This window comes from Chiloscyllium plagiosum, unplaced genomic scaffold, assembly GCF_037043375.1.
Source record: "Chiloscyllium plagiosum isolate Xiang-an unplaced genomic scaffold, Cpla_swu_hap1 HiC_scaffold_3, whole genome shotgun sequence".
NCBI lineage: Eukaryota > Metazoa > Chordata > Chondrichthyes > Orectolobiformes > Hemiscylliidae > Chiloscyllium > Chiloscyllium plagiosum.
The window spans coordinates 91,942,199-91,969,610 of record NW_028270141.1 but is presented as its reverse complement, the minus strand read 5'-3'; the positions used below and the strand labels follow the sequence as shown (position 1 = coordinate 91,969,610).

Below are 27,412 nucleotides of genomic sequence, written 5' to 3'. Positions count from 1 at the left end.
ACCCTGTTAATGGAAAACTAACTTATTTGTCCAAGATGGTGAATTAAAGCATAAATATGCAGATTTGAAGCTCTTTGAATGTAAGGGAGCTATTAAACTGCATAATACAAAAGGTGTAGAACTTGAAAGAATTTATTAGCTTGCCCTTTTTCAAATTGCTGAATATCTGTGGGGTTTTCAAAAAGGCAAAAGATTGTCTGTCTGTTGTCTGGAAAATGAATTTGACTGAAATTTCTGAAGAGTGTTTCTAAACCAGACACTTATGTAATTGATAAGCTAAAGCAAAGAAAATGAACTGCATATTAAAAATTAATTATTAAATGTGTAGCTAATATCAAGTAATTTTACAGTAGTTAGCTTGTTATAGTTCATGTCTTTGTGCTATTTTAGAACCATTATTTGTTCAATTGCTGTTTAATACATTTATTAGGTAGTTAAGCCATGAAACATTGTTCTTTATGGTGTTATTCTACCACTTTCAAATGACAAAGCTGATCTTTCGATGGCTCACGATAGACCCAGCAGTTAACGCGCATTTCAAATTTAAAAAAAAAAGAAAATTAAATTATTTCTCTAACCTTATTACAGAATGTTTCTGGTAATCAGGGCAAGTGAAAACACAAGTAAGTGAATGAGGAAATAGAACAATATGAATCACTGAAGGAAACAACATTATCCAGAAGGAGGAAAGTAAAAGAAGCCCAAATAATAATGGAGATGGGTGGCAGAGGTAGTTGCAATGATGGCCTGAGTAGTTAAAATAACAATATGTAAACTGTTTACACTTGGGGTGAAAGATGGGGAAAGTTGGTGAGAGAACAGATGGAATATCTTTGTCCTCTAGGGTGAGCTGAACAAAGGAGCAAATTTTAAAAAACCTGCAATTTTAAAAAAAATGTTGAAAGGATGTGGATGTTGCTGGCTTGGTCAGTATTTATAACCAATCCCAAGATGCCGTGAAGAAGTGGTGAGCTGCATTTGTAATCCACTAGAGTCTTTGGTGTACCAGCACTCTCTCAATGCCATTCAGAATGGAGTTCCATCAGTGATGGTGAAGAAATGTGATTTAATTCCCAGTCAGGCTTCTGTGTGGCTTGAAAGGAAACTTGAAGGAGGTTCCCTTTGCATCTGCTGTGGTAGAGGTCATGAGTTTGAAAGGTACTGTTCAAAGAGGTTTGCTGAGTTACTGTAGTGCATATTATAGATGGTTCATGCAACTGTCACTGTGTATTAGAGGTGGAGGAAGTAAATATCAAAGATGCTAGATGGGATGCTAATCAAGCAGAATGTTTTGCGTTGGATGCTGATGTGCTTATTAAATTTTATTGGAGCTGTAAGTGAAGAGTATTCCAATACATTGATAATGATGTACTGCTCTTGGGGAGTCAGGAGATGAAAATCTTGACTGTTTTACTTTATGGGAGAGGAGCTGTTTTCATGCATTCATGGAATGTAGGCATCACTGGCCATGGCAGCATTTATTGTCCATCCCAAATTATTCTTGAGAGGGAGATGGTGATCAGTCTGTTTGAACCACTGGAGTGCATGTCGAGCAGAAAAGATTTATCAGGATGATACCTGGACTAGAAACCTTAGTTATAAGGAGAGACCGAGAGGCTGGTACCTTTTTCCCTGGAGCGTAGGAGACTGAGAGTGACCTTTATAGAGGTCTATAAAATCATGAGAGGCATAGATAAGGGAGATAGCCAACAGTTTTTCCTTATGGTAGGGGAGTCTAAAACTAGAGGGCATAGGTTTACGGTGAGTAGGAAGAGACAGAAAAGAGTCCAGAGAGGCAATTCTTTCACATGGCAGCTGGAATGGACTGCCAGAGGTAGTGGTGTAGGCGAGTACAATTTTGTCATTTAAGAAACATTTGGAAAGGTACGTGGATAGAAAGGTATGGAGGGACATGGACCATATGCGGGCAAGTGGGACTAGATTAATTTGTGAAAACTGGGCAGAAAAGGCAAGTTGAGGCGAAGGGCCTGTTTCCATGCTGTAAACCTCCATGACTCTGTATTGCAGGCATTTCACACGCCATTATCCATATCTTGGATTAAGCAGCAAACGACATTAAGATTAATGAAGGTATTATTGAAAATCTATAACATGGAACAAATATCAGTTCCCACCTTCCCTTTTGCTCACAAGAAGCCAATAGGGAAGGACTCAGCTCTCTGTTCAGACAATGACATACCTCCAGAGCAGATGAGACTTGAATCTTGGTCTTCTGGTCCACTGTCCCACTAGACCGAAGAGCTCAGCTCTTCAAGCAGACATGTTCCAGAGATATGTTTAAAACAAATGGGACTTAACTGAGACCTGAGTTCTGAAGAAGAGTCACTGCCTTTAATCATACAGTCATAGAGATGTACAGCACGGAAACAGACCCTTCGGTCCAACCCGTCCATGCTGACCAGCTATCCTAAATTAGTCTAGTACCATTTGTCAGTATTTGGCCCAAGTCCCTCTAACCCTTCCTATTCATATACCCGTCCAAATGCCTTTTAAATGTTGCAATTGTACCAGCTACCTCCACTTCCTCTGGCAGCTTGTTCCATATGTGCATCATCCTCTGCACGAAAAGGTTGCCCCTTAGGTCCCTTTTAAACCTTTTCCCTCTTAACTTAAACCACTGCCCTCTAGTTTTGGACTCCCCCACCCCGGATATCCTTCATGATTATATAAATCTCTAAAATGACATCCCTCAGCCTCCAATGCTCTGAAGAAAATAGCCGCAGCTTCTCCCTATAGATCAAACCTTCCAACCCTGTCAACATCCTTGTAAATCTTTGCTGAACACTTTCAAGTTTTGCAACATCCTTCTTATATCAAGGAGACCAGAATTGAATACAGTATTCCAAAAGTGGCCAAACAATGTCCTGTACAGCCACAACATATACTCAATGAAATTGTGTCATTTAAGAAATATTTGGATAGGAACATGAATGGGATAGATGTGGAGGGATGTGGACCAAACACAAGGAAATGGGATGAGATTAATTGTGAAAAGTGGGTAGCATGGACAAGTTGGGCTGAAGGGCCTGTGTCCATGCTGTAAAGCTCTATGACACCATGAGAGGTGTACAAAATAATGAGAGGAATAGATAGAGTCAATGGCCAGAGACTTTTCTCCAGGGCAGGACTGACTGGTATGAGAAGTCATAGTTTGAAGATATTAGGAGGAAGGTATAAAGGACACATCAGAGGTAGATTCTTTACGCAGAGAGTTGTGAATGCGTGTAATGCGTTGCCAGTTGAGGTGGTGGAAGCGAAGTCATTGGTGGACACTTAAGCGACTGCTGGACATACACATGGATAGCAGTGAGTTGAGGGTTGGGTAGGTTAAGTTACTATATCTTACGTTAGGATTAAGTCTCGGCACAACATTGTTGGCCAAGGGGCCTGTTCTATGCTGTACTTTTCTATGTTCTGTGACTCCATTATCCATAATTTAGATTGAGCAGCAAAAGACATTCGGGGATTTACTAAGGTCTTATTGAAAATCTACAGCTTGAAACAAATGCCTGTTCCCACTTTTCTCTTTGAACCCTTTGACCAGAAGCCAACACCCAATAGGGAAGGACTCAGCTTTTTCTGTACGCGCAGTGCTTTGATACACCTCTGGTGCAAAGACTTAACTCTTGGTCTTCTGATCCAGACTTAGAGACGTTACCACTGTGCCAACAGTCCCAAGAACTCAACTCTTCGTGCAGACATGTTATAACAAATCTCTGGAACAGTTGGGACTTGAATTGAGACCTGAGTTCTAAAGAAGGGTTACTGGACTTGAAGTATTAACTCTGCTTTCTTTCCCCAGATGCTGCCAGACCTGCTGAGTTTCTCCAGTTTCTGTTTTTGTTTGAACTGAGACCTTCTGGCCCAGCGTTAAGGAAACTACCAGTGCACCACAAGAACCTTTGAGCTCAGCATTTTTATTTTGTAGAATCCACCACAACCACCCAGCTTTTTTGTGTCAGACCGCTCACATCTCAACTGAAATGATTTAAGAATCACAAGCGCATCACTCCAGCAGCACTGCAACCTTAACAAAAGGACAGGTTAAGGGAAAAAGGAGGTGGATAAATCAAAATGGAGTCAGAGGGAGAAATATGCATGAAGAACTCAGCTTTCTCTTTTTAAATCTTCCACAAAACCGCTAGTAAATTGTTATCTTAACAAGCACTGCTTACCATGGACAGAACTCAGCTCTTTTGATTTTCAAATTAGCCTGTTCAGAGGTGTTATCACACACCACTGGAGCAGATTGGACGAGAATGCCATGTCTCTTTACTCAAAAGTAGGGACATTGCCACTGTATCACATGAGCAAAGTCTAATGAGCATCTCCTGCTCTTAATCAACTCTGGAGCTTATCTGTTTGACCCTTAGAGATTTGCATTTCTAGTTCTGACAGTGGACAGAAATGCTGTTAGGTAGGCTGTTCTAATCTTTGATCCAGCAGATTGAGGGAACGTAATATATTTCCAAATCAGAAAGGTTACTGGGAATGTGAAAGTGGAAGGAACTGGTATTAGATTTTTAAAAAGTAGTATTGGAGAAATTAATGCGCAGGAAAAGTTGTCAAAGCCCCGGTCCAGCTGAACTTTACCCTAGACTGTTGACAGGGATGGCTACAGAGATGGTGGGTTTATTGATGATCATCTTTCAAGTTTCTATTAATCCAGCGTGATGCCTGCAGAGTGGAAGGTTGCAAATGTAGCCTCACTGTTTGAGAAAGGAAGGAGAGAGAAAGTAAAGAATTAAAGACCTGTTGTCTGATGTCAGGAGAAGGGAAAATAGTCGAGCCTATTTCAGAGGATGTGTTTATTTAGAATAGCTCGAAAAATAATTGTTTGTTTAATCAGAGTCAACATGGATTTATGAAGATGAAATCATATTTGACAAACATACAAGCATAGATACAAACATATTCATTAGGAGCAGGGGGTAGGCCATCCAGCCATTATAGCCTTCTCTGCTTGTCAATAACATCATGGCTGATCTGATTTTAACCTTAATTCCACATTTGTGCCTATCTCTACCCCTTGAATTGTCAAGAATATATCTCTCTTTGCCTTAAATGAACCAAAGGTTCTGCATCCACGCCTTTGAGGAAGAGCATTCCAAAAACTCAGCAGCCTCTGAGGGAAGATATTTCTCCTTCTCTCCTTATCTGTTTTAATCCAGAAATATATGGATCACCACTTATTTTTAAACAATGACTCCCATTATGGATTCATCCACCAGAGGGAAATGCTTTCCATGTCCATGTGGCCAAATTTCCTCAGATGCTTCTAATTTTTAGTTACTCTTCTAAGCTCCAGCAGATACAAACCTAGCCTGTCTGTCCTTTCTTCATAAAATAACCGTCTAATCTAATAAACTTCCTCTGAACTGCTAAAATATTTTCTGATCCTTTTTTAAATATGGAAAATAATTTTGTACTCAGAACTTGCCCAATATGGTATAGAAATGAAGCATAACATACCTACTTGTGTATTCACCTCCACTCACAATAAGCAATAACATTCTATTTGCTTTCTAATGATTTGCTGTACCTGTATACTAATCTATTGGGATTCATGCACTCTGTCCATCTCAGAGCTCTGCAGTATCCCACCATTGAGATCATAACACGTGTTTCTTCAACGTGAATTGACTTTAATGCAATTGACGAATTTAGACCGTTATTTGCACAACGTGAACTTTCCTTACTTGTATTGGCTATAATGCGATTCCGGCCCCGTTGGTTTAAATGGTGTGGCTATTGCACGATTTTCTTATGACACAAAATCGCACAAGAACCGAACTATCGCGTTATATCAGAACCGACTGTATGTTATTTTTATTCTTCCTGCCAAAATGGACAATTCCTCATCCTAAATTATACCTGATTTACCAGACCTTTGCCCACTCATCCGTCCAGATCCTTTTTTTAGCCTTCTTATGTCCTCTTCACAACTGACTTTCCTACCCAACCTTGTGTTATCTATACTGAAAACAGCAAATGCTGGAGATCTCAGCAGGTGAGACAGCATCTGGGGAGAGAGAGCAAGCTAACATTTCATGTCTAGATGACTCTTCATCAGAGCTGAAGTGAAGTGTGGAGGGGGCAGCATTTATGCTGTAGTGGGGGAGGAGATATGTTGTGGGGGTGATGGGGTGCAGAGTGCTGGGGGAGAAAGGATATTGATAGGAATGTGAAGATGGCAAAACAATGGTTTGTCTAACTATTAGACTGGAAAGAACAGACAGTCCAACTGTGGGGTGGGGGGGAGGACAGAGGACATGATGACAGAGAATGTAACAAGTAAAGCAAAAAAAGGGAAGAAATGGGAGTTGGTTCACAATTCAAAAATATTTAACTTTAAGTCCAAAAGGCTATAAAGTGCCTAGTCTGAAGATGAGATCAGCAGTTACTTTTCTACCTAACCTTGTGTTATCAGTAGATTTGACAACACTAACTTGCAACCCTTCATCCAAAACATTTGTATAAGTTGTAAGTAATTGATATGCCAGCACTGATCCCTGTAGCACACAACAAATTATGTCTTGCCAACCAGAAAGTGACCTACTTCTGCCTACTTTCTGTCTTATAAGCCATTAATATTAAGTTAGCCTGGAGCAGTGTTTTTTTTTTAGAGCAATAAGACGGTGCTATTTTCTGGGTGTGCAGATTGTGAAGGAGCAAGATTGCCTTTCATAGAGTGATATGTTCATCTTGTCAGATGTGGGAGTTTAGGGAGAGTTTACATGTTACTGAGGATTATGTCTGCAGGAAATGTCTTTGGTGGTGAATCCTATCAGATCAAATGGATCGGTTGGAGCGACAGTTGGAGGCAATGAGAAATTTGCAAGAGCAAGGGGTTGTGATGGATGGCAGTTATAGGAAGGGAGTAAATCCAGTCAGGTAGATGGGTTAACTCCAAGAAAGGTAGGAAAGGTAGGCAGGTAGTGCAGGAGTCTTCTGTGGCTATCCCCATTTCAAACAAGAATGCTGTTTTGGAAAATGTAGGTGGTGATGGATTCTCAGGGGAATGTAGCATGAACAGCCAAGTTTCTGGTATCAAGACAGACTCTAATGTAATGAGGGGCACGTCGGGTTCCAAACAATCAATTGTGATAGGGGACTCTCTAATCAGAGGCATAGACAGATGTTTGTGCGGCCAGCAGCGAAAAATCAGGGTAGTGTGTTGCCTCTCTGGTGCCAATATCAGAATATCTCAGAGAGGGTATTCTCAAAAGGGAGGGGGACCAGCAGGTGGTCATTGTACACATTGGAACCAACAACAAAGGAAGAGGAAAGGATCAGATTCTGAAGAGAGAATATCGAAAGTTAGGCAGGAATTTTAAAAGGAGGTCCTCAAGGGTCATAATATCCAGATTAATACCAGTGCTACGAGCAAGTGAGGGTAAGAATAGGAGGATAGAGCAAATGAATGCATGGCTGAGGAGCCAATGCATGGAAGAAGGATTCGTATTTTTAGATCAGTGGGATTTCTGCTGGGGTACAAGTGACCTGTACAGGAAGGACAGACTGCATCTGAATTAGAAGGGGACTAATATACTGGCAGGGAGATTTTCTGGAGCTGCTCGCGAGGATTTAAACTAGTAAGGTGGGAGGGTGCGACCCAGGGAGATAGTGAGGAAAGAGATCAATCTGAGACTGGTACAGTTGGGAAAGGGACTCAGTCAAACAGCCAGGGCAGGAAGGAACAAAGCAGAGAACAAGGTAGGACTGATAAATTAAACTGCATTTATTTCAATGCAAGAGGCCAAACAGGGAAGGCAGATGAACTCAGGGCATGGTTAGGAACATGGGACTGGGATATCATAGCAATTAAAGAAACGTGGCTCAGGGATAGACAGGACTGGCAGCTTAATGTTCCAGAATACAAATGGTAGAGGGAGGATAGAAAATGGAGGGGGAATAGAGTTTTGATAATTGATAGCATCATACCTGTACTTAGGGAGGATATTCCTGGGAATACATCTCAGGTATCACCTTATTGGGATAGTATTATAAACCCCCTAATAGTCAGCAGGAAATTGAGAAACAAATTTGTCAGGAGATTTCAGCTATCTGTAAGAATAATAGGGTGGTTATGGTAGGTGATTTTAACTTCCCAAACATAACCTGCCATAGTATTAAGGGTTTAGATGGAAAGGAATTTGTTAAGTGTGTACAAGAAAATTTCTGATCAGTATGTGAGTGCACCTATTCGAGAAGATGCAAAACTTGACCTAATCTTGGGAAATAAGGCAGGGCAGGTGACTGAGGTGTCAGTGGGGGAGCACTTTGGGGCCAGTGACCATAATTCTATTTGTTTTAAAATAATGATGGAAAAGATTGACCGGATCCAAAAGTTGAAGTTCTAAATTGGAGGAAGGCTAATTTTGACGATATTAGGCAAGAACTTTCAAAAGTTAATTGGGGGTAGATGTTCGCAGCTAAAGGCATGGCTGGAAAATGGGAAGCCTTCAGAAATGAGATAACAAGAGTCCAAAGACAGTATATCCCTGTTAGGGTGAAAGGAAAGGCTGGTAGGTATAGGGAATGCTGGATGACTAGAGAAATTGAGGGTTTGATTAAGAAAAAGAAGGAACCATATGTCAGGTATGGACAGGAGAGAATGGGTGAATTCTTAGAGTATAAGGGCAGTAGAAGTATACTTAAGAGGGAAATCAGGAGGACAAAAAGGGGACATGGGATAGCTTTGCCAAATAGGGTTAAGGAGAATCCAAAGGGTTTTCATGAATACGTTAAGGACAAAAGGGTAACTAGAGAGACAGTAGGGCAAGGCAGCCTATGTGTGGAGCCGCATGAGATGGGGAAGATACTAAATGAGTATTTTATGTCAGTGTTTACTGTAAAAACAGACATGGAAGGTATAGAATGTAGGGAAATGGATCGTGACATCTTGAAAAATGTCCACATTACAGAGGAGGAGGTGCTGGATGTCTTGAAACACATAAAAGTGGATAAATTCCCAGGACCTGATCAGCTGCACCCCCAGAACTCTGTGGGAAGCCAGGGAAGTGATTGCTGGGCCCGTTGCTGAGATATTTGTGTCATTGATAGTCACAGGTGAGGTGTCGGAATACTGGAGTTTGGCTAACATGGTTCCACTGTTTAAGTAAGATGGTAAGGAAAAGCCAGGGAACTATAGAACCAGTGAGCCTGATGTTGGTGGTGGTCAAGTTGTTGGAAGGAATCCTGAGGTACAGAATTTACATGTATTTGGAAAGGCAAGGACAATTACGGATAGTCAACATGGCTTTGTGCATGGGAAATCATGTCTCATGAACTTGATTGAGTCTTTTGAAGAAGTAACAAAGAGGATTGATATGGGCAGGTCAATGGATGTTGTCTATATGAACTTCAGTAAGGTGTTCGACAAGGTTCTCCATGAAAGACTGGTTAGTAAGGTTAGATCTCATGGAATACAGGGAGAACTAGCCATTTGGCTTGAAGGTAGGAGAAAGAGGATGTTGGTGGAGGGTTGTTTTTCAGACTGGAGGCCTGTGACCAGTGGAGTGCCACAGGATGGGTGCTGGGTCCACTATTTTTCATAATTTATATAAATGGTTTGGATGTGAATATAGGAGGTATAGTTAGTAAGTTTGCAGATGACACCAAAATTAGACGTGTAGTAGGCAGCGAAGAAGGTTAACTCAGAGTATAACAGGATCGTGATCAAATGTGTCAATGGGCTGAGGAGTGGTAGATGGAGTTTAATTCAGATAAATGTGAGGTGCTGCATTTTGGAAAAGCCAATCTTAGCAGGACTTATACACTTAATGGTAAGGTCCTAGGGAGTGTTCCTGAACAAAGAGACCTTGGCGTGCAGGTTCATAGTTCCTTGAAAGTGGAGTCGCAGGTAGATAGGATTGTGAAGAAGGCGTTTTGATCCTTTATTGGTCAGAGCATTGAGTTGGGAGGTCATATTGTGGCTGTATAGGACGATGGTTAGGCCACTTTTGGAATATTGCGTGCAATTCTGGTCTCCTTTCTATCAGAAGCATATTGTGAAACTTCAAAGGGTTCAGAAAAGATTTACAAGGATGTGCCAGGGTTGGAGAATTTGAGAGGTTGAATAGGCTGGGGCTGTTTTCCCTGAGTGTCGGAGGCTGAGGGGTGACCTTGCAGAGATTTATAACATCATAAGGGAGATAGATAGGATAAATAGACCAAGTTTTTCCCTGGAGTGGGGGAGTCCAGAACTGGAGGGCATAGGTTTAGGGTGAGAGGGGAAAGATATAAAAGGAACCTAAGGGGCAACATTTTCACGCAGAAGGTGGTGCGTGTGTGGAATGAGCTGCCAGAGGATGTGGGGGAGGCTGGTACAATTACATTTAAAAGGCATCGGGATGGGTATTTGAATAGGAAGGGTTTGGAGGGATATGGGCCGGGTGCTGGCAAATGGGACTAGATTAAGTTAGGATATCTGGTCAGCATGGAAGAGTTGGACCAAAGAGATGCTGTACATGTACAGCTTACCAAACTCCTATCACCCACTACATTAACCTCTATGTCATGTATGCTCCGCAATAATGTTTGACGAGCCACTTTACCAAATGTCTTGAAAATCTAAGTACAGTAAATCCCAATGGTTCCCCTTCATTGACAGTACATGTTATTTCTTGAAATAATTGAAATACCCCAGTTAAACATGTTTTATCTTTCACAAAACCGTGCCTGATTACCTTGAATTTATGGATATGGAAAGAGCACAGTAATATACCTTTGAATATATGATCAGCCACGATCTAGAATGGTGAACCAGACTTGAGTTGATGAATGGCTTACTGTTGTCTCAATGTACCTGACTAGGAGGGTCATTTGTGTGTGGTGATGCTTTGAAGTATCTATTGCCCTTGTACATCTGAAAAGGAATGAAAGAAAGAACTACATTTGTGTAGAGCCTTTAATGACCTCAGAATGTCCCAACTCATTTTAAACAGAAAGGAAGTATTTCTAAAGTGCAATCACTGTTGTAATGTAGAAAATGTGGAAAACAATAACGTGTCAGAAGTATTTGTGCACCTGAGATACCAAAGCATATTAGGCGATGGGCCAAGTGCTGGAAAACGGGATTAGAATAGTTGGCTGCTTCTTTTTGACTGGCAAAAACCTTTTTTCTGTCCTGTCAACTTCTATGACTATGACTCAATAGCAATTTGCATGTAGCAATCTCCAATAAGTAGCAAGGTGATAATGATCACATTATCTGTTTTCATGGTGTTGGTTGAGTAATAAATATTGACCAGGCTTCCATTGTTCTTTGTCAAAACATTGCCCTGAAGTCTTTTACTTCCACCTGAAAGCATAACTGGGTCTTGGTTTAATATCTCATCCTGAAGACAGCACTGATGACAGAGTGGAACCCCATCAGGTGCGACACTTGCGTGATAGTCTTGACCTTTTTTTTAAACTCATGTCCAATGGTGTGACCTGAATATAAATCTTTGAGACATGAAGGCTGGGTGCTGCTGAGCCTTGGCTGACACTGAAAGACATCCTTGGAGGTGAAGGATTTGAGTTTGTGAAGTGCTGTAGAAAAGCCTCGGAGTATTACCGTGCGATGTCTTGTAAATGATACATGTTAACGTTGCTGTGGTGAAAGTGAATGTTTAAGGTGCTGGATTGTTACCAAGTAAGCAGTTGCTTTTTCCTGGATTGTATCAAGTTTCTTGAATATTATTGGAGCTGCCCTCATCCTGCCAAGTGGTGAGTATTCCATTACATTCCTCACTTCTGCCACATGGGTAGTCACAAGTTGAGTCCTTCAATGTAGAATTCTCAGCCTTTGACCTGCTTTACATTAGGTCAAATTATTAGTCACAGTATCTAATTGATTAGTCCATTTAAGTTTCTCATTAATGATGATATCTGGAGTGTTGATGATTGGAGGATGTTATGGGGAGATGGTTAGATTCTACCTAGTTGTGTATGGTATTATTTCCTACCTGTGTAGTGCAAATTTTACTTGATCCTCATCAGCTAACTGCTTTTACCAGCCTGGGCTTGTTGCGTGTTGGCATAGATTGCTTTATTATCTGAGGAGTTATCGATGGAATGGAACTTGGTAGAATATTCAGCAAATTTCCTCATTTTTAAATTTACAGAGAATGAGATCTAGAGATCACCCCAGCTAGACCTCCGATACTTCCCTGGGGAACTTCTCCAACAATTTTCTGCAGTTGAGATGATTTTTGTAATGTAGAAAATTTGTAAGACAATAACATTTAAGAAGTATTTTGATGTGCACTCATGAGGCCAAGGCATATAAAGCTAAGGACCAAGTGCAACAAACGTTACCAATGGACCAATTTGCTCCTCATTCACATTGATTCAAGTCTTACCATGGCTTCTTGATTCCAAACCTGGTCAAATGCTACCTTGATGTCAAGGCTAGATGGTATTTCGTTTATTTGTTCACATTTGAACCAAGGTTGTAATGAGCTCTGGAGTGGAATGGTTCTGTCAAGCCTAATCTGAACTTTATGATTGATGCTGTTTTGATTTCACAATAAGCTTTACATAAATTAACATTTTTTTACGCTTCTGTTGTGCTTACTATTATTTTTCTTCACAGCTTTTTAAACAAAAGCAGTTCTTTCTTTCATAATAAGTCCTTCACTTTGAGCCACATCTGTGACCTGAAAATGTTTTTCTAACTTGTCTCTGAACAATAAACTTTCTATCTTGGCGACATTGTCTTGGCTGCATTGTCAGACAGAATGTAGAGCAGACCTGTAGCAAGCAACCTGTAGCCATCTTGGCATCTGCTGTTACTAAGCCGGACCAAAAGCGACATAGCCTGACAAGCCAATCATAAGTTAGATTTCATTTGAGTGTCCTGAAATTCTCTTTGCAGGGACTGTCAGCTATCATTGGACAAACTACAGTTCAGACTACATATGTTAAACAACAGCTGCGAAATATTATTCAGCAATATTTTGGTCGCTTTCTTCCATCATCTCCTACTGGTTCGGGCATTGTGAATCATCCAATCTTACTTGCACTTTGCGAATCCATAGCAATGCCTCAAGGTCAGACTCTGAGGAAGGCCGTTCTTCTTGTTATAACGTAAGAAATTTTTAAATCCTCTTAAGATCAATGTTTTCTTATCTCAGCAGCTGAGTGTATTTGTCAAATTGTAAAATAGCTTACCAATGACTCGAAAAGTTGATTTCCATCAATTTATTGTTTATGTATTTTCAGCCAGCTTCAGTGAATATTGGCAGTAAATCAAAAAATATTTAACTTTGTCTTAGTAACGTTCTTTTGTGGTCCTATAAGTCCTATGTCAATCATCAGCCTTCAATAAAAAGGGCCTGAACGATCTTGTCATAATTATTAGCAGCGTCATACCTGATCATTAATGTCTGCTTGCTGCAGGAGTCTATTTAAAGAGTAGTCAAAGCAATGGTTAATGATATATAGATAATGGATGGAGTGAGACCTAAAATGAAATACTCACTGATACCTTCCACTTTTAGATCAAGTGAACTTTATACTGAAGTCACAGGAAGTACAGTTGAACTTGAATTATACATTCTCAACAATTTATTTTGGATGTCTTTAAAATGAACGTTCTTAATTCATAAGAATTTTGTTACATACTTTTAGATTTCTTGTCACTCGTCTGTAGAGTTTGCGAGGATTAAAGATGTTGTAGAGAGTATTTTAGTTTCATGAAACATTGTGATATTCTGTTATTTTGGTATTGGATTGGGTACCTTCAAGAACAAATCGTCCATGCTTTCAATGCTGTCTATTAAAAAAAATGTGCACAGTCTCATTGTGTCATTCAACACTTTCAAAAGCAACATGCAATTTGCTCCATTAACATGCTTTTTCATTAAAGAAATGGTGAAATTTGCCTTCAAACGTAAATAGTCCCACCCATTAATATTGAAAAATAAAATTGCTTGTAAGGCATTCTGTCATCCCAGACATACTGGGCCAAGCACTGTCCAGTGGAAGAAATTTCACAATGCTTCTTTTTTGAATATCTTCAATATCATTAGCCATATTCTGGAAATGGCTATCCTTTTTGTGATACAATCTCTTTAACAAATGATTACCACAAGTGAGAATGTTATGGCTTTGTAGTAATTTACATAGATATTCAACATTAAGATTAGATTACTTAGTGTGGAAACAGGCCCTTCGGCCCAACAAGTCCACATCGACCCTCTGAAGAGCAACCCACCCAGACCTATTCCCCTACATTTACCCCTTCACCTAACACTACGGGCAATTTAGCATGGCCAATTCACCTAACCTGCACATTTTTGGACTGTGGGAGGAAACCGGAGCACCCGGAGGAAACCCACGCAGACACGGGGAGAATGTGTAAACTCCACACAGACAGTTGCCTGAGGCGGGAATTGAACCCAGATCTCTGGCGCTGTGAGGCAGCAGTGCTAACCACTGTGCTACCCATAATAGAATAGAATCCCTACAGTGTGGAAACAGGCCCTTCGGCCCAAAAAGTCCACACCGACTCTCCGAAGAGTAACCCATCCAGACCGATATCCTACTATTCTACATTTACCCCTTACTAATGCACCTAACCTACACATCCCTGAACACTATGGACAATTTAGCAAGACCAAATCACCTAACCTGCACATCTTTGGATTACGGGTGGAAACCGAAGCACCTAGAGGAAACCCACACAGACACAGGGAGAATGTGCAAACTCCACACAGAGAGTCGCCAGAGGCTGGAATTGAACCTGGGTCCCTGGTGCTGTGAGGCTGCAATGCTAGCCACTGAGCCACCGTGTCACCAATACTTAGAGTGCATGGGCAGTTTCTGCAACTCCTGAACTTTTTGTCATATCTTATTCCCTGCAGTGAAAACTATATGCAGTTCAGAGCTCATGCTCCTCCTCCTCGGTTAGCAGCGGTCTTGTCATTCATCCATGAACTGTTCAGAAGAAACCAAAGTAGTGATGCAGCCAGTGAGGCAAAGTTACTCCTGCCTATTGTTCTGAAATGTTTAATATTTGTGAACGAACCACAAGGTATGTTTTCTCACGAACTCCTATTGACAATTGATTTTGTCTTAATGTTTCTGTCCTTCGTCTACAAACAAAACAAATGCATTTGCTAGACCATATCGTTGTTTCTTAGTGTAGGAAACCAGCAGTTAAATAGCAAATGTTTCTGTAACACCAATGTTGTTGCATTCAGTTGACTCTCTGAAGTTCTCAAAAGATGGAAATAATAGAGGACAGAAAAGTATGTACGGTTTCTGCTTTGGGACAGTTGACAATTTTGCTATAAATTGTACCTAAAATTGTGTTTTCTTTTGAAAAAAATCTTTTCCCTCTTTTTCTCTCAAATGTGTTTCCAAGGATCTAACTTAATTATTTTCCTCTTTTTAATTTTATTTAACTTGGTAAAGTTTGACCTGTACAATAGAAAATGGAACTCTCACCTTTTGAATCACAGTGTCAAATGACCATCTGTGAATAGCCTGATTTTAATTTACTGAAAATAAAGTTTAAAAAGCCATGAAACTGTTTACTGGTTAGGTTGGAGACCAATGTTGATATGCAGCGTCCAGGCTGTGGCTGATAGTTGGAGGTAACTTTTGTATCACAGAAATGCCAGGCAATGGCCAGCTTTAACGCAATAGGGTCTGTACATCTGCAACTAACCATCTCTTAATGTTCTATGATATTACCATCACTAAATCTTCCACATCCATATCCTGATGGTTACCATTCACCAAAGACAGAACTGGAAAAAACAAATATTTTAGCTACAAGAACACATCAGAGGCTAGATTTGTGCTTTGAGGAAATCACTTACCCATTCCCCAAAGTCTTATCGGCCTTTAACAAAGCAGAAATGAGGAATTGATTAAATACTGTCCAGCTGCCTGGATGGATCAGCTCCAAGAAGTTCAGTATGATTCAAGACAACACAGCTCACTTCAGTGGGACCTGCATGCACCACCTTCACCCTTCAATCACTCCACCATCACTGATGTACAGTTGTAGCAGTGTGAACCAGCTACAAGATGTACTGCACTAACTCCCCCAGTTTTCTTCAGCATTGCCTTCCGTACCCACAACCCCTAACACCCAGAAGGCACCTGCAATTTCCCCTTGAAGTCACAGCTGTCCTGATTTTGGTTCACACCACCCTTCCTCTGCTGCGATTAGGTCAAAATCCAAGAACTCCCTCATGGACTGTAATAGCACAAGTTGACTGCTCTCCCATGACATTCTCAAGGCCAATCAGGGATGGGCAATAATTGCAGCAGTCTTCACACACAGGTCATTCCTCTGTAACGTGACAGTTGTGTTCCTCTGCAACCTTGCACTATGGAAAACTGCTAGAGAAAATCACTCTGCCGAAGATTGCTAATAGAAAATGATATGCCTGTTCCGTAGAAAGTTCGCGTTATCCAAACCGTGTCCACAATTCGTCAAATCACATTATAGCCAATTTGCACTGATGGGAACACGCATTTTAACAAAACGACCTGTACCATGAGTTTTTTAAAAAAAATTAGTGAGTTTATTAGTAAATTATAAAAATTCACGATTTTAAAAATATTCACGTAACACAAAACTCAACTTTCTAAATAATATAATTTGAACTTAAAATTCCATCATCTTCAGTGCCTGCTTCATCAATTCCAATTGGAGGTCCCCTGAAAAAGCCAGAGGAATGAAGTGGAAGCTCCTGGGCTTGGTGTCTCGTTCATTCGCCTGAAGTGAAGTTTGCAACTTGTATGTAACATTTGAACTGTGGAGTTTTAATCACTAGACTTTAGCCGAAGAAATGAAAAATAAAGGATCCACAACTAGAGAGTTAAGTTGAGTCTTAAATTGAAGATGTAAAACATATAACTGTAGGATAACCTTAACTCATGTCAAGTAGATTTACTTTGTCCTTTCATCTCCCAAGATAAGATGCTGTGCTGTCATAATGTATCTAACATGCCCAGCTGGGCAATGACTGCTTTGCAGTTGTGTGGCAGGCAGTCAGACCTGTTGGCAATCAGTGTTTCTTTTGTTTACATTCCAACAGGGAAAATGGTGCATCACTGACCTTTTTCTATTGCCTTCACACTTGTAGATGAAGAATGATAGACTCATCTAAAGCTGGAGTCGCCTGTTTTTGGGGTGTGCTGGCCTAATTATGTTACAGTAAGGATTTTTTTAAGAACTTAAACAGTATTCCCAGGAGAGAAAAAACACTCGAGTTTTTAAATGTAGCGTTTGTAGCATATAGCTATTTAAAATTTTGAAAATGATGCCATTTCCTTTGTCACATCATGACATTATTGGATACCATCTGAGCTAAGGCAGACTAACAGTCAATGCTGAACCTACTCACATGTTCTAAAATGAAATAAAGCAAAAATAAATAATGAGAATTTTATGGGAATTTTTTTATCTGATTCAGTTTGTATTACAGTCATTCATTTTGGTCAAGTATTTTTAATTCTTGTCAGATATTTTTGATCATTGCAACATAGATTAATTAAGCTTTGCAAATCAGGCTAAGTGCTGGGGCATATCTTAGATATTCGGCATTGAAAATCACATAAGCTACCGTTCTTAGAATACACTGAAGTGAAATACAGAACTAGATTATCTGCCCATTCAATTTACACAATGTGCAGTTTTTGTTTCCTACCTAATCTAATTTGACTAGACTGTGCATTTGGTGCCTCCTGTTCTATAAGGTTAGATATAAAATCCTGTATGTCAAGTTAAGTAACCACACTGTGTCTCGTATTCCTGAAGCAGAAAAAACACATAGTTAAATAACGAAGCTTGCATCATATTTCTGTATTGCTTAGGCCTTTCCTTTATTTCTTTTTAAAGAAATAACCACCATGACAGCTGTTTGAAGTGACTGTTTTAGTTGAAGATGTTTGAATCGTGGCTTCATGCTAATCTCCAGTTCAGGTTCAAAGGTCATAGGAGCAAAAATTTAAATTTTTTTCCTAATCATAAGCAAGAGAGTTGATGAGGTCACTGTAGTAGTTGTGAATAATAAATATCCAGCAACAGATTTTGGATTATGTGTGTCATGGTTGTTGCCATTTTTTACAGATTGTGTCCTGGTGACTGAACTTCCATTTGAATTTAGAGCTAAAGATGCTATTAAGTCTTTCATTTCTTCAAAAAGATTTCAGACACTATTATGAATTTCTATGATTTCTGTTATACTGTGGACGAAAGAAAGAATTGGCAACTGTCTAGAACCCTAAAGCAGTTCACAGATTTTTCTTTTTTTAAATTTAATCGTGGGGCATGGGATTGCTGTCTGCGCCAGCATTGATTGCTCATTCTTATCTGCCCTGGAGAAGTTGGTAGTGAGCTGCATTCTTGAACTGCTGCAGTTCATTTGGTGTAGGTGCACCCACGATGCTGTTAGGGATGGTTCCGGGATTTTGACCTAGCGACACAAAAGGTATGGCGATATATTTCCAAGACAAAATGGTGAGTGGCTTGGAGGGGAACTTGCAGTTGGTGGTTTTCCTCTGCAAATGCAATAATTCCTTCAAACTGAAGTTGTAGCTGAGATTGTGTTCAGCTTCCAGCAGCAGAGTTTAAATCTTCCTTAGATTCAAGATTGCATAAGCAAATGTGCACTCTAAAACCCGTTGGACAGTCATGTGTCCATTGTGATTTTTCTGCATTAATTAGTGATTAGCAGGCTGTGGGGACTGGGCGCTGCTGGGAAACATCCTCAGTCACCAGAAGTGTAAGTCTGTTGCCCTTGTTCGCTGAGATGGAAGTGGTTGTGAGTTCAGTAGATGCTGCTCTGAGGAGCTTTATAATTTTCTGCAATACATCTTCCAGATGATGCACACTGCTGCTACAGGGCATCAGTGGTAATGGGAGAGGATGGCTGTGGATGTGGGCTGCTTTTTTCCTGGATGGTGATTTCCTAGAGCTTTATTGGAACTGCACTCATCCAGGGAAGCAATCAGTATTCCATCCATGATGGACAGCACTTGTAGATGGTGGACAGGCTTTGCAGAGTGAAATACTGGCTGCCGGATTCCTAGTTTCTGACCTGCTGTAGTAGCCACAGTATTCATATGGGTTGTCTAATTCAGTTTCTGGTCATTGGTAACCCTCAAGATTTTTACAGTGGAGAATTTGTGATGGTAATGCAATTGAATGTCAAGGAGAGGTGATTAGATACTCACTCATTGGAGAGGATTTTTGCTTGGCATTTGTGTGGGTCAAACATTACTTGTCACTTACCACCCCAAACAAACAAAATACTCTTGAAGTAGAGTCACTGACATACTCTTGAAGTAGAGTTAGTGAAATACAGGAAGATATGCCAGCTAATCTTTCCACAGCAAGGTCCCACATGACAAGATAACATGAAGGATATGCATTGACTAACACTCTGGGAGAACACAACTGTTTTCCTGCAAATTGTGCCATAAAATAGGATAAATAGACAAAGTCTCATCCCTGGAATGGGGAATCCAGAACTGGAGGGCATAGGTTGAGGGTGAGAGGGGAAGGATATAAAAGAGACCCAAGGGGCAACCTTTCCACGCAGAGGGTGGAACATGTATGGAATGAGCTGCCAGAGGAAGTGGTGGAGGCTAGTACAACTGCAACATTTAAAAGGTATCTGGATGGGTATATGAATAGGAAGGGTTTAGAGGGATATGGGCCGGGGCAGGCAAGTGGGACTAGATTAGGTTAGGATATATGGCCCGCATGGACGATTTGGACCGAATGGTCTGTTTCCGTGCTGTACATCTCTGGCTCTAAGATCTTGAACATGTATCTGAACAGGCAGCTTGGGCCTATGTCCGTTGTCTCATCCAAAAGGTGGGACCTCTGTAAATGCTGTAACTCCTTCATATTGAAGTTGCAGTTTAGATTATGGGTTCCAGCATCAGAGTTTGAACTTTCCTTAGATTCAGGAGTGCATGAGTAAACTTGCCGGACAGTCACGTATCCATTATGTTTTTCTGCATTAATTAGTGAAGTAGCAGAATGTGGGAACTGGGCGCTGCTGAGAAATATCCTCAGCCACCAGAAGTGAAAATCTAAGAACTGTACCTTAAATAACGTTTCCTTTTGCACATTGTGTAATTCTTGTCATATCCTTTTCTTTTCAGTGAAGAAATTGACCTCTGAGGTCATGCAGTGTATAATAGAAAATTGTCAGTCATCAACTTCATGTCAAGTTTGCCCTCACTTGACCTCTCTGCTAAGGTTGGTATTATATTGGGTCTTTCCTGGATATGATCTATTATTTTAAAGTGCACAACCAAGAGTGGATGAACTAATTCTGTCAGAAGTGTGGCGTACTGTCCATTATTTAGTTATTCTGTGACACAGTCTGAATTTGAAGTGATAGAGTTCATTTGAGATCTGTACTGGACATTCAATGCCTTTTGCATGTATCCTTCTGAAGTATTTTAGGCAGCTGAAAAGCATGCAGTTAAGTCAGCAGCAAATGATTATTCGAGGGATGGATTTACTATACAGATTAACCACAATAAGGTAATTTAAGTGTAATTCATGTAACTACAGACTCTTCAAGATCAAAAGATACAGTAGAGGTATCTTGGAAATACCCTCCACAGGCTGGGCAGCATCTGCGGAGAGATATAGAGTAAGCACTTCAAATCAATGACCTGAGATGTAATAGGTTTTGAGCAAGGAATGGATGAGGCAAGAATAAAAAAATCTGTGGGAAACAGAAGGAACTGAATGGCATCCAGGACCAAAGGAAATGGTGATAAGACAAGAAAAGAAACAAATAAAACATAGGATGAATCTGCAACAGATACTGCTGTCTGCAAAATGCTCAGAAAGGAAACAAAATGTAGGTCAAATTTTATATTCTGGGAAAGAATTAAGTGCAGGTACTATTGCCACCACTGAAGAAGTAATATTGGGCAAATTAATGACCCTAAAGACAGATAGGTCCTTTGTCCCTGAAGCCTTGCATCCTAGGCTCCTAAAAGAAGTAGCTACAGAGATAGTAGACACATTGGTTGTAATTTTTCAAAAATCCTTGGATTCTGGAGCCATACCAAAGGATTGGTAAACTAGAGTTTGACAAAGTACTGCACAGAAGGGTAAGTCAAAACGCAAGAGACCATGATGTTGGAGTTAGTATGGTAGTGTGGAGAGAGATGTGGTTGATGGGCAGGAAACAGTGAGTAGAGATAAAGGGTTTTTTTTTCAGATTGGCAACATTGGGGCTCCACAGGGATCAGTGCTGGGATTGCAGCTGTTTACAATATATATTAATGACTTGGAAGAAGAAAGCAGATGAAGTATAGGTAAATTTGCAGACAATAGGAATATAGAAAGACAAGTTGTGAGAAGTTTACAGAGATATTAATAGGTTACATAAATGGGCAGAAAGTTGGCAAATGAAGTATAATGTGGGTGAATGTGAAGTTGGTCCTTTTGGAAGGGAGAACAAAAGCGTATTATTTAAATGAAGAAAAATTGCAGAAAGCTGCAGCAAAAGGAACATGGGGGTACAAGTGGGTGAAATGCAGAAAGCTAGCACATATGCGGCAAGTAATCAGGAATGCTAATGAATGCTGGCCCGTATTTCAAGGACATTGGAGTATAAGAGTAGGGGTTCTTACTGTAACTGCACAAGGTGCTGGTGAGACCACATTTGGAGTACTGAAAGCTGTTTTGATCTCCTTATTTAAGCTATTGGTTTATTGGAGATGGTTCAGAGATGGTTTTCTAGGATGCTCCTCTATATGGACGGATTGTCCCTATGAGCAAAGATAAAGGTTAAACAAGTTTGGACTCTAAGTCGGATTCCCTACAGTGTGGAAACAGGCCCTTCGGTCCAACAAGTCCACACCAACCCTCTGAAGACTAACCCACCCAGACCCATTCCCCTACCCTATATTTACCTCTGACTAATGCTATGAACAACTTAGCATGGCCAATCCATCTGACTTGCACATCTTTTGGATCATGGGAGGAAACCAGAGCACCCAGAGCAAACCCACGCAGAAGCCCGAGGCAGGAATCGAAACCGGATCCCTGGCACTGTGCAGCAGCAGTGCTAGCCACTGTGCTATCCGACAATGCTGCTCTACTCACTGGGGTTTAGAAGAATTAAGGTTGATCCTGTTGAAACATAAAGGGCATTGAAGGGGCTTGACAGGTTAAATGCTGAGAGCTTTGTTTTCCTTCATGAGAGTGTTTAAGACCATAGGGGTATCAGAACAAAGGGGTATCAATTTAAGACTGAGATGAAGAATTTTGTCTCTCAGAGGGTTGTGAACCTTTGGAGCTCCTTGCCACAGAGAGCTGTGGGGGCACAGTCCTTATTTTATTTCAGGCTGAGATAGACCAATTCTTGATCAATAGGGAAATCAAAGGTTATAGGGAAAACGCAGGAAAGGGGATGTGAGGAGTGTTGGATCAGCCATGATCCTATTGAATGGCAGAACAGGCTCGAGGGGCCAATTGACGTACTCCTGTTCCTATTTCTTGTGGTATTATGTTGAATTCAGAACACTGTTTCATGAAGCACTTGACAATGAGTTTATGTTGAGTCTTGTTGGCAGACTGAGGACAGAGATGTCAGCTTTAGACCAAAATGGAGAAGTGATTGGATGCATAGAGTCACGCTTAGGAACTGAAAAGAGATATTCTGCATTGTGGTCACACCCAGTTTGTATTTGGATGTCCATTGTAGATAAGAGTACATTGTGAGCAGTGAATACAGTGTATGAAATTGAAAGAAACACACTTACTACGCCTTTTCACCTGAAAATCTTCTGCTTTTGCACAGAATTGTGTTACATTGGTCATAATGCTGGAATTGCTCAACTTTTTTTGATTAACCTTCTGATGCAGTGGCTGACAAGCTTTCTCGGACTCAGGCTCACATTCTAAACCTGGCTATTGCTGATACATTCCTTTTGTTATTTTCCTGTGGTGGGAGAAATGTCCATCTGACTACATCTACATGTAGCAGTTCCCAGTAAGCATTTTAATACATTGTAAGCATTCTGATGGAAGGTCACACACCCAAAATATTAACTCCTGTTTTTTGTTCCAAAAATACCACTAGATCTGCTGATCTATTTCCAGCAATTTCTCTTTTAATTTCAGATCTCTAACATCCTCAGTATTTTGCTTTTGAACAAATAAAGCTGTTGTTTAACTGTTTAAGACTATGGCGTTTTAAGCCTTTGCCAAGTCATTTGCTTTTAAGACACAACACTTATCCTTAATTCATTTCCACGTCAATTCCATAAACACCAAACAAAATTCCTGAAGTGTACAATATGGTCTGACCAGTGCAATTAGCTATAAAACTTTAATAGATTTTCTTGTCATTCCATTTGAGTTCCTAACATATTGACGGAAACTGTTGAATCTTCTCCAGACAGTTCATCCAGGAATATTTTGGGATCTATGATCAGCAGGTGTACAGCATCATGGAGATGATAACAGCCTTGAATTGCAACTTGGTTATTAACCTCATTCCCACATTAAGTCAGACACTCAAGGACACTGAACATAAGCGAGGATTGGGCAGGAACAATTCACAAAGGTAAGCCAAGTTCTCAGTACTATCTTAGGCCTAGTTTCATCATAGATAGACTATTCATCCAGAGACCCAGGTAAAGTTCTGGAGACCTGGGTTCGAATCCTGCCCTGGCAGATGGTATTCATTTTTTTAAAAATCTGGAATTAAGAGTCCAATGATGACTATGAAATCGTTGTCAATTGTTGAGGAAACACTCATCTAGTTCGCGAATATCCTTTAGGAAAGGAAGCTGCCATCCTAACCTGGTCTGACTTACATGTTACTCCATACCCTCAGCAATGTAGTTGACTCTGAACTGCCCTCAGGCAATTAAGGTTGGACAATAAATGCCCACATTTTATGAACGAATAATGAAAAAGGTTATATCAATGGCTTCAATTAAAACTGGTCTGTTACTTTGGAAAAAAACTTGAACGAGGAAACACATTGTGATTCCAATGGTTATACGGGTAATGTACTGCATACCTAGGAGCAGAGTCTTTGAATATTTTTAAGGTAGAGATAAATGGATTCTTGTTCAGGAAGGAGTTAAAAGGTTATCAAGGGTAAGCAGAAATAAGATTTTGAGGTTACAATCAGATTAACCATGATCTTACTGAATGATGATGGGCTGAATTGCCTACTTCTAGCTTGTATGGCAACCACAGAATTACTCTGTAGAGTTCAGTTTAATGCCAACCATAAATTAAAAGGTACATTAGATTTGTACAAAATAAATATTTAGACTTCCTTATCCAAGAAACTATGTGCACTCAGTCCTTGGAAGTAGAAATAATGAAAGCTTCAGATCTTCATCGCCAAGATCTGAAAGTGTTCTAAGAACATGCTATATTGTTTCAGAGTGAAAAGGGAATATTCCTGAACATGAGTAACTTGCTGTGGCCATCCACAAAGCAAAATCCCGATATTTGAAATGTTTAGCAATGCTTTATATAATGAAAGCGCATGTACCTAATGTATTGTGTAGTCTTGTATTTTGATATAGAACAATTTAAATTTTAATTCCTTTGAAAATTAAAAGCTTCAGTCTTCTTTGCTGAATCAGTAATTACATGCATTGTCCTGTACATCACTTCATATTAGCTGGAGCTTGTTATACCATTTCCTGTGTATTCATATTTGGTCAGGCTGAGGAGCGTACTTTCCCAAGATTTCCTCACACTGAATGCTATCCATTGTCCCCTCTTGGAAATTACACTTGCACAAGTTTGCAAAATACTTTGCTCAAGTATTGTGCTTGGAAATACATGTATTTTCTCTTTCTTGACTCAGTCAATGCACAAAACTAAAACTTCCTCCCACAACACCATTTCTCTGAGAAATGCTATAGGATCAATCTTGAAGTAGCAGCCAGTATCCTGGATTTTTCTGATGTTTTAACTGGTAAACACACTGTGTAGGGCTCAATGGATTCATACAGTCTGGTAGATTTCAATGAAAATCATGCTGGGTCGTGATGCTACTGGTCAAAAAGCCCGCTAACTCTCATTCCTTAGAGTCCTGTATAAAGAATGAGCACTTCAGGGAGGTACCAAGCAGGTGACAAATTGTCCCTCCTGTGTACAAGAAGAGAAAAAAGGATTTTACACACTTGGTTCAAATTCCTTAATTTATAAGACAAAAAAAATATTTAGAGTATAAAGTATCAGCATTTGGTTTAAAGAAGTTTGCTACCTTTTAATCTGAAACTTGAATCCTAATGAGTACAGGCATCTTTCAGTAAGCAAGGGGCACGAATTTGTTGTACAAGAAATTTGTGTTCAACAATACAACTTGTTAGCGATGCCCAAGAGATTTCTCAGCATCTGTAAAGAAAATGTGCAACTTAATGTTTTAGCTATATTCATCAGAAGGGAATAAATGTACTCCAACATGATGAGTGGCATTTTAAAAAGTGACCAAGCGTGCAAATGTACCATTGGTTAGATAATTGAAAAACGACTGCATTGAAAAAACTCTGATGTCTTTTCTATTATTAATTGTGTAAAGGAAATAGCACTTTGATTCGCAACCACAGAATTTGTTTAAAAGCTCACTGTATTCTTTCCTCCATGAAAGAAAGTAATCTGCACCATGAAAGTCACATCTAGAACTAAAATCAAAATATTGGAGAAATGCAACAGATCTGGCAATGTCTGTGGAGAGAAAACACAAGAAAAATCATATTGTAGTGAACACGTTAAGTCTGTTTTTCTCTGTACAGATTGTGCCAGTCCTGCTGAGTTTCTTCAGCACTTTTATTTCTGATCTCTGGCATTACAATATTTTGCTTTTGTTTAGTCATGTTCTGTTTGGTTGTATCATCTGATCCTGAAAGTATATTCTCTCAATGTATTACAGGGAGGCCTACAGAAGATTGTTGGTCCTTCTAGGGGAGGAAGGACAAGCTGAAATCATCAACTTGGAAAAAGTATCTGACAAAGCCTAAGACAGATGTGGTTTGTGAAAGCTTCCTGGGTGCACTTGAAGAATTGTTGAAATAATCTGTAAAAAATTTTAAAATATGTGTGGATGCTTAAATGTGTTATACTTTTTTTTGTGACGTATCAACTGAGATAAAAGTTTTTTAAGCAAAGCTTTTGAATTCCACTTTTGGCTGCCTTCAGAACTCTGCTCGACAAAGTTGATTTCAATCATATTTACAAATCAAAAACAGACAAATGTAAATATACAGCAGTTGTGGGAATGAATCAGTGTCGAGATTTCTTGGAGTTTTATTGAAATTGATTGTGTATTGTATTCATGAATATTGGACATAAATTCATGCAGTGGAAATGGATTTGTGTTGCCTAATTTGAGCTCAGAATCAACTCGACGAATTAAAGGGAATAAATCCAGAAGTAACACTTTCAGCTTGAGAATTCTCATCTACCCTTCACTCAAGTTTTTTTTTGCCCCGAGCAGTATATGTCCCTTAAAACTATGCTCTGAAATCAGACGTTTCATCATTACTTAGCCTTTATGAGTATGTCATGCTCCTGTCACAAGTCCTATCTATATTTCAAATTTATTAAAATAAAATGTGAACTTTAGGTTTGTGTGCATACAACATGACACTATAGACCTCTGGTGTTATTGGAAGCCTTTGTTAATAAAGCCTAGCACATACTTGCATCTGGGAAAATAATTTCAGTATAATCACTACAATAGGTGATCTGAATTAATTTGTACTTACCGTACTGTGCTGATGTAGAACATGGCATTGCAATGAATGGGCTCAACTGTAGAAGAGGATGTTGAAAATGGAACCAAGATGATTATTCACAGGAAACACAAAGTTTGCCTATACCTTCATGGCACAGTGGCTCAGTGGTTAGTACTGCTGCCTTACAGCACCAGAGACCCGGGTTCAATTCCAGTCTCAGGTGACTGTGTGGGGTTTGCACATTCTCCACGTGTTTGCATGGTTTCCTCCGGGTGCTCCGATTTCCTCCCACAATCCAATGATGTGCAGATCAGGTGAATTGGCCAGGCTAAATTGCCCATAGTGTTAGGTGCATTAGTCAGAGGGAAATGGGTCTGGATGGATTACTCTTCGGAGAGAATTTAAACTAAAGAAATTACTGTATTCTACTAACAAACAGTATAGATTAAAGATCAATCAACCTATCTAAATGAGTGTTTGGAATTCCAGGCCCAGTAAGCATTTAAGGAATCTAACAATGGGCAAGTCATTTTGTGGTTATTTTCCATGAATCATTGGGCTGAATTTTACATCTTTCAACAGGATGAGTGAACTGAAATGGAAACTGAGGGGTCCATTTAGTCCTGTGCCCAGCAGCTCAACTGTTTAGTCCTATCCAGTGAGGGTGCCAAACAAAGGAGGATCTATG

General features: G+C 39.9%; 1 protein-coding gene across 1 annotated transcript in view; it reads left to right on the top strand.

Annotated features, from left to right (window-relative positions):
- mms22l (MMS22-like, DNA repair protein) overlaps positions 1-26,154 on the top strand; it is a 163,327-nt gene extending 137,173 nt beyond the window's left edge. Inside the window, exons 21-25 of the mRNA XM_043685419.2 lie at positions 12,887-13,098; positions 14,877-15,046; positions 20,149-20,245; positions 23,415-23,582; positions 25,920-26,154. Coding sequence (XP_043541354.2) covers positions 12,887-13,098; positions 14,877-15,046; positions 20,149-20,245; positions 23,415-23,582; positions 25,920-26,007 — 735 coding nt within the window. The 3' untranslated portion in view covers positions 26,008-26,154. The remainder of the gene's footprint in view (positions 1-12,886; positions 13,099-14,876; positions 15,047-20,148; positions 20,246-23,414; positions 23,583-25,919) is intronic.
- The last annotated feature ends 1,258 nt before the right edge of the window (positions 26,155-27,412 follow it).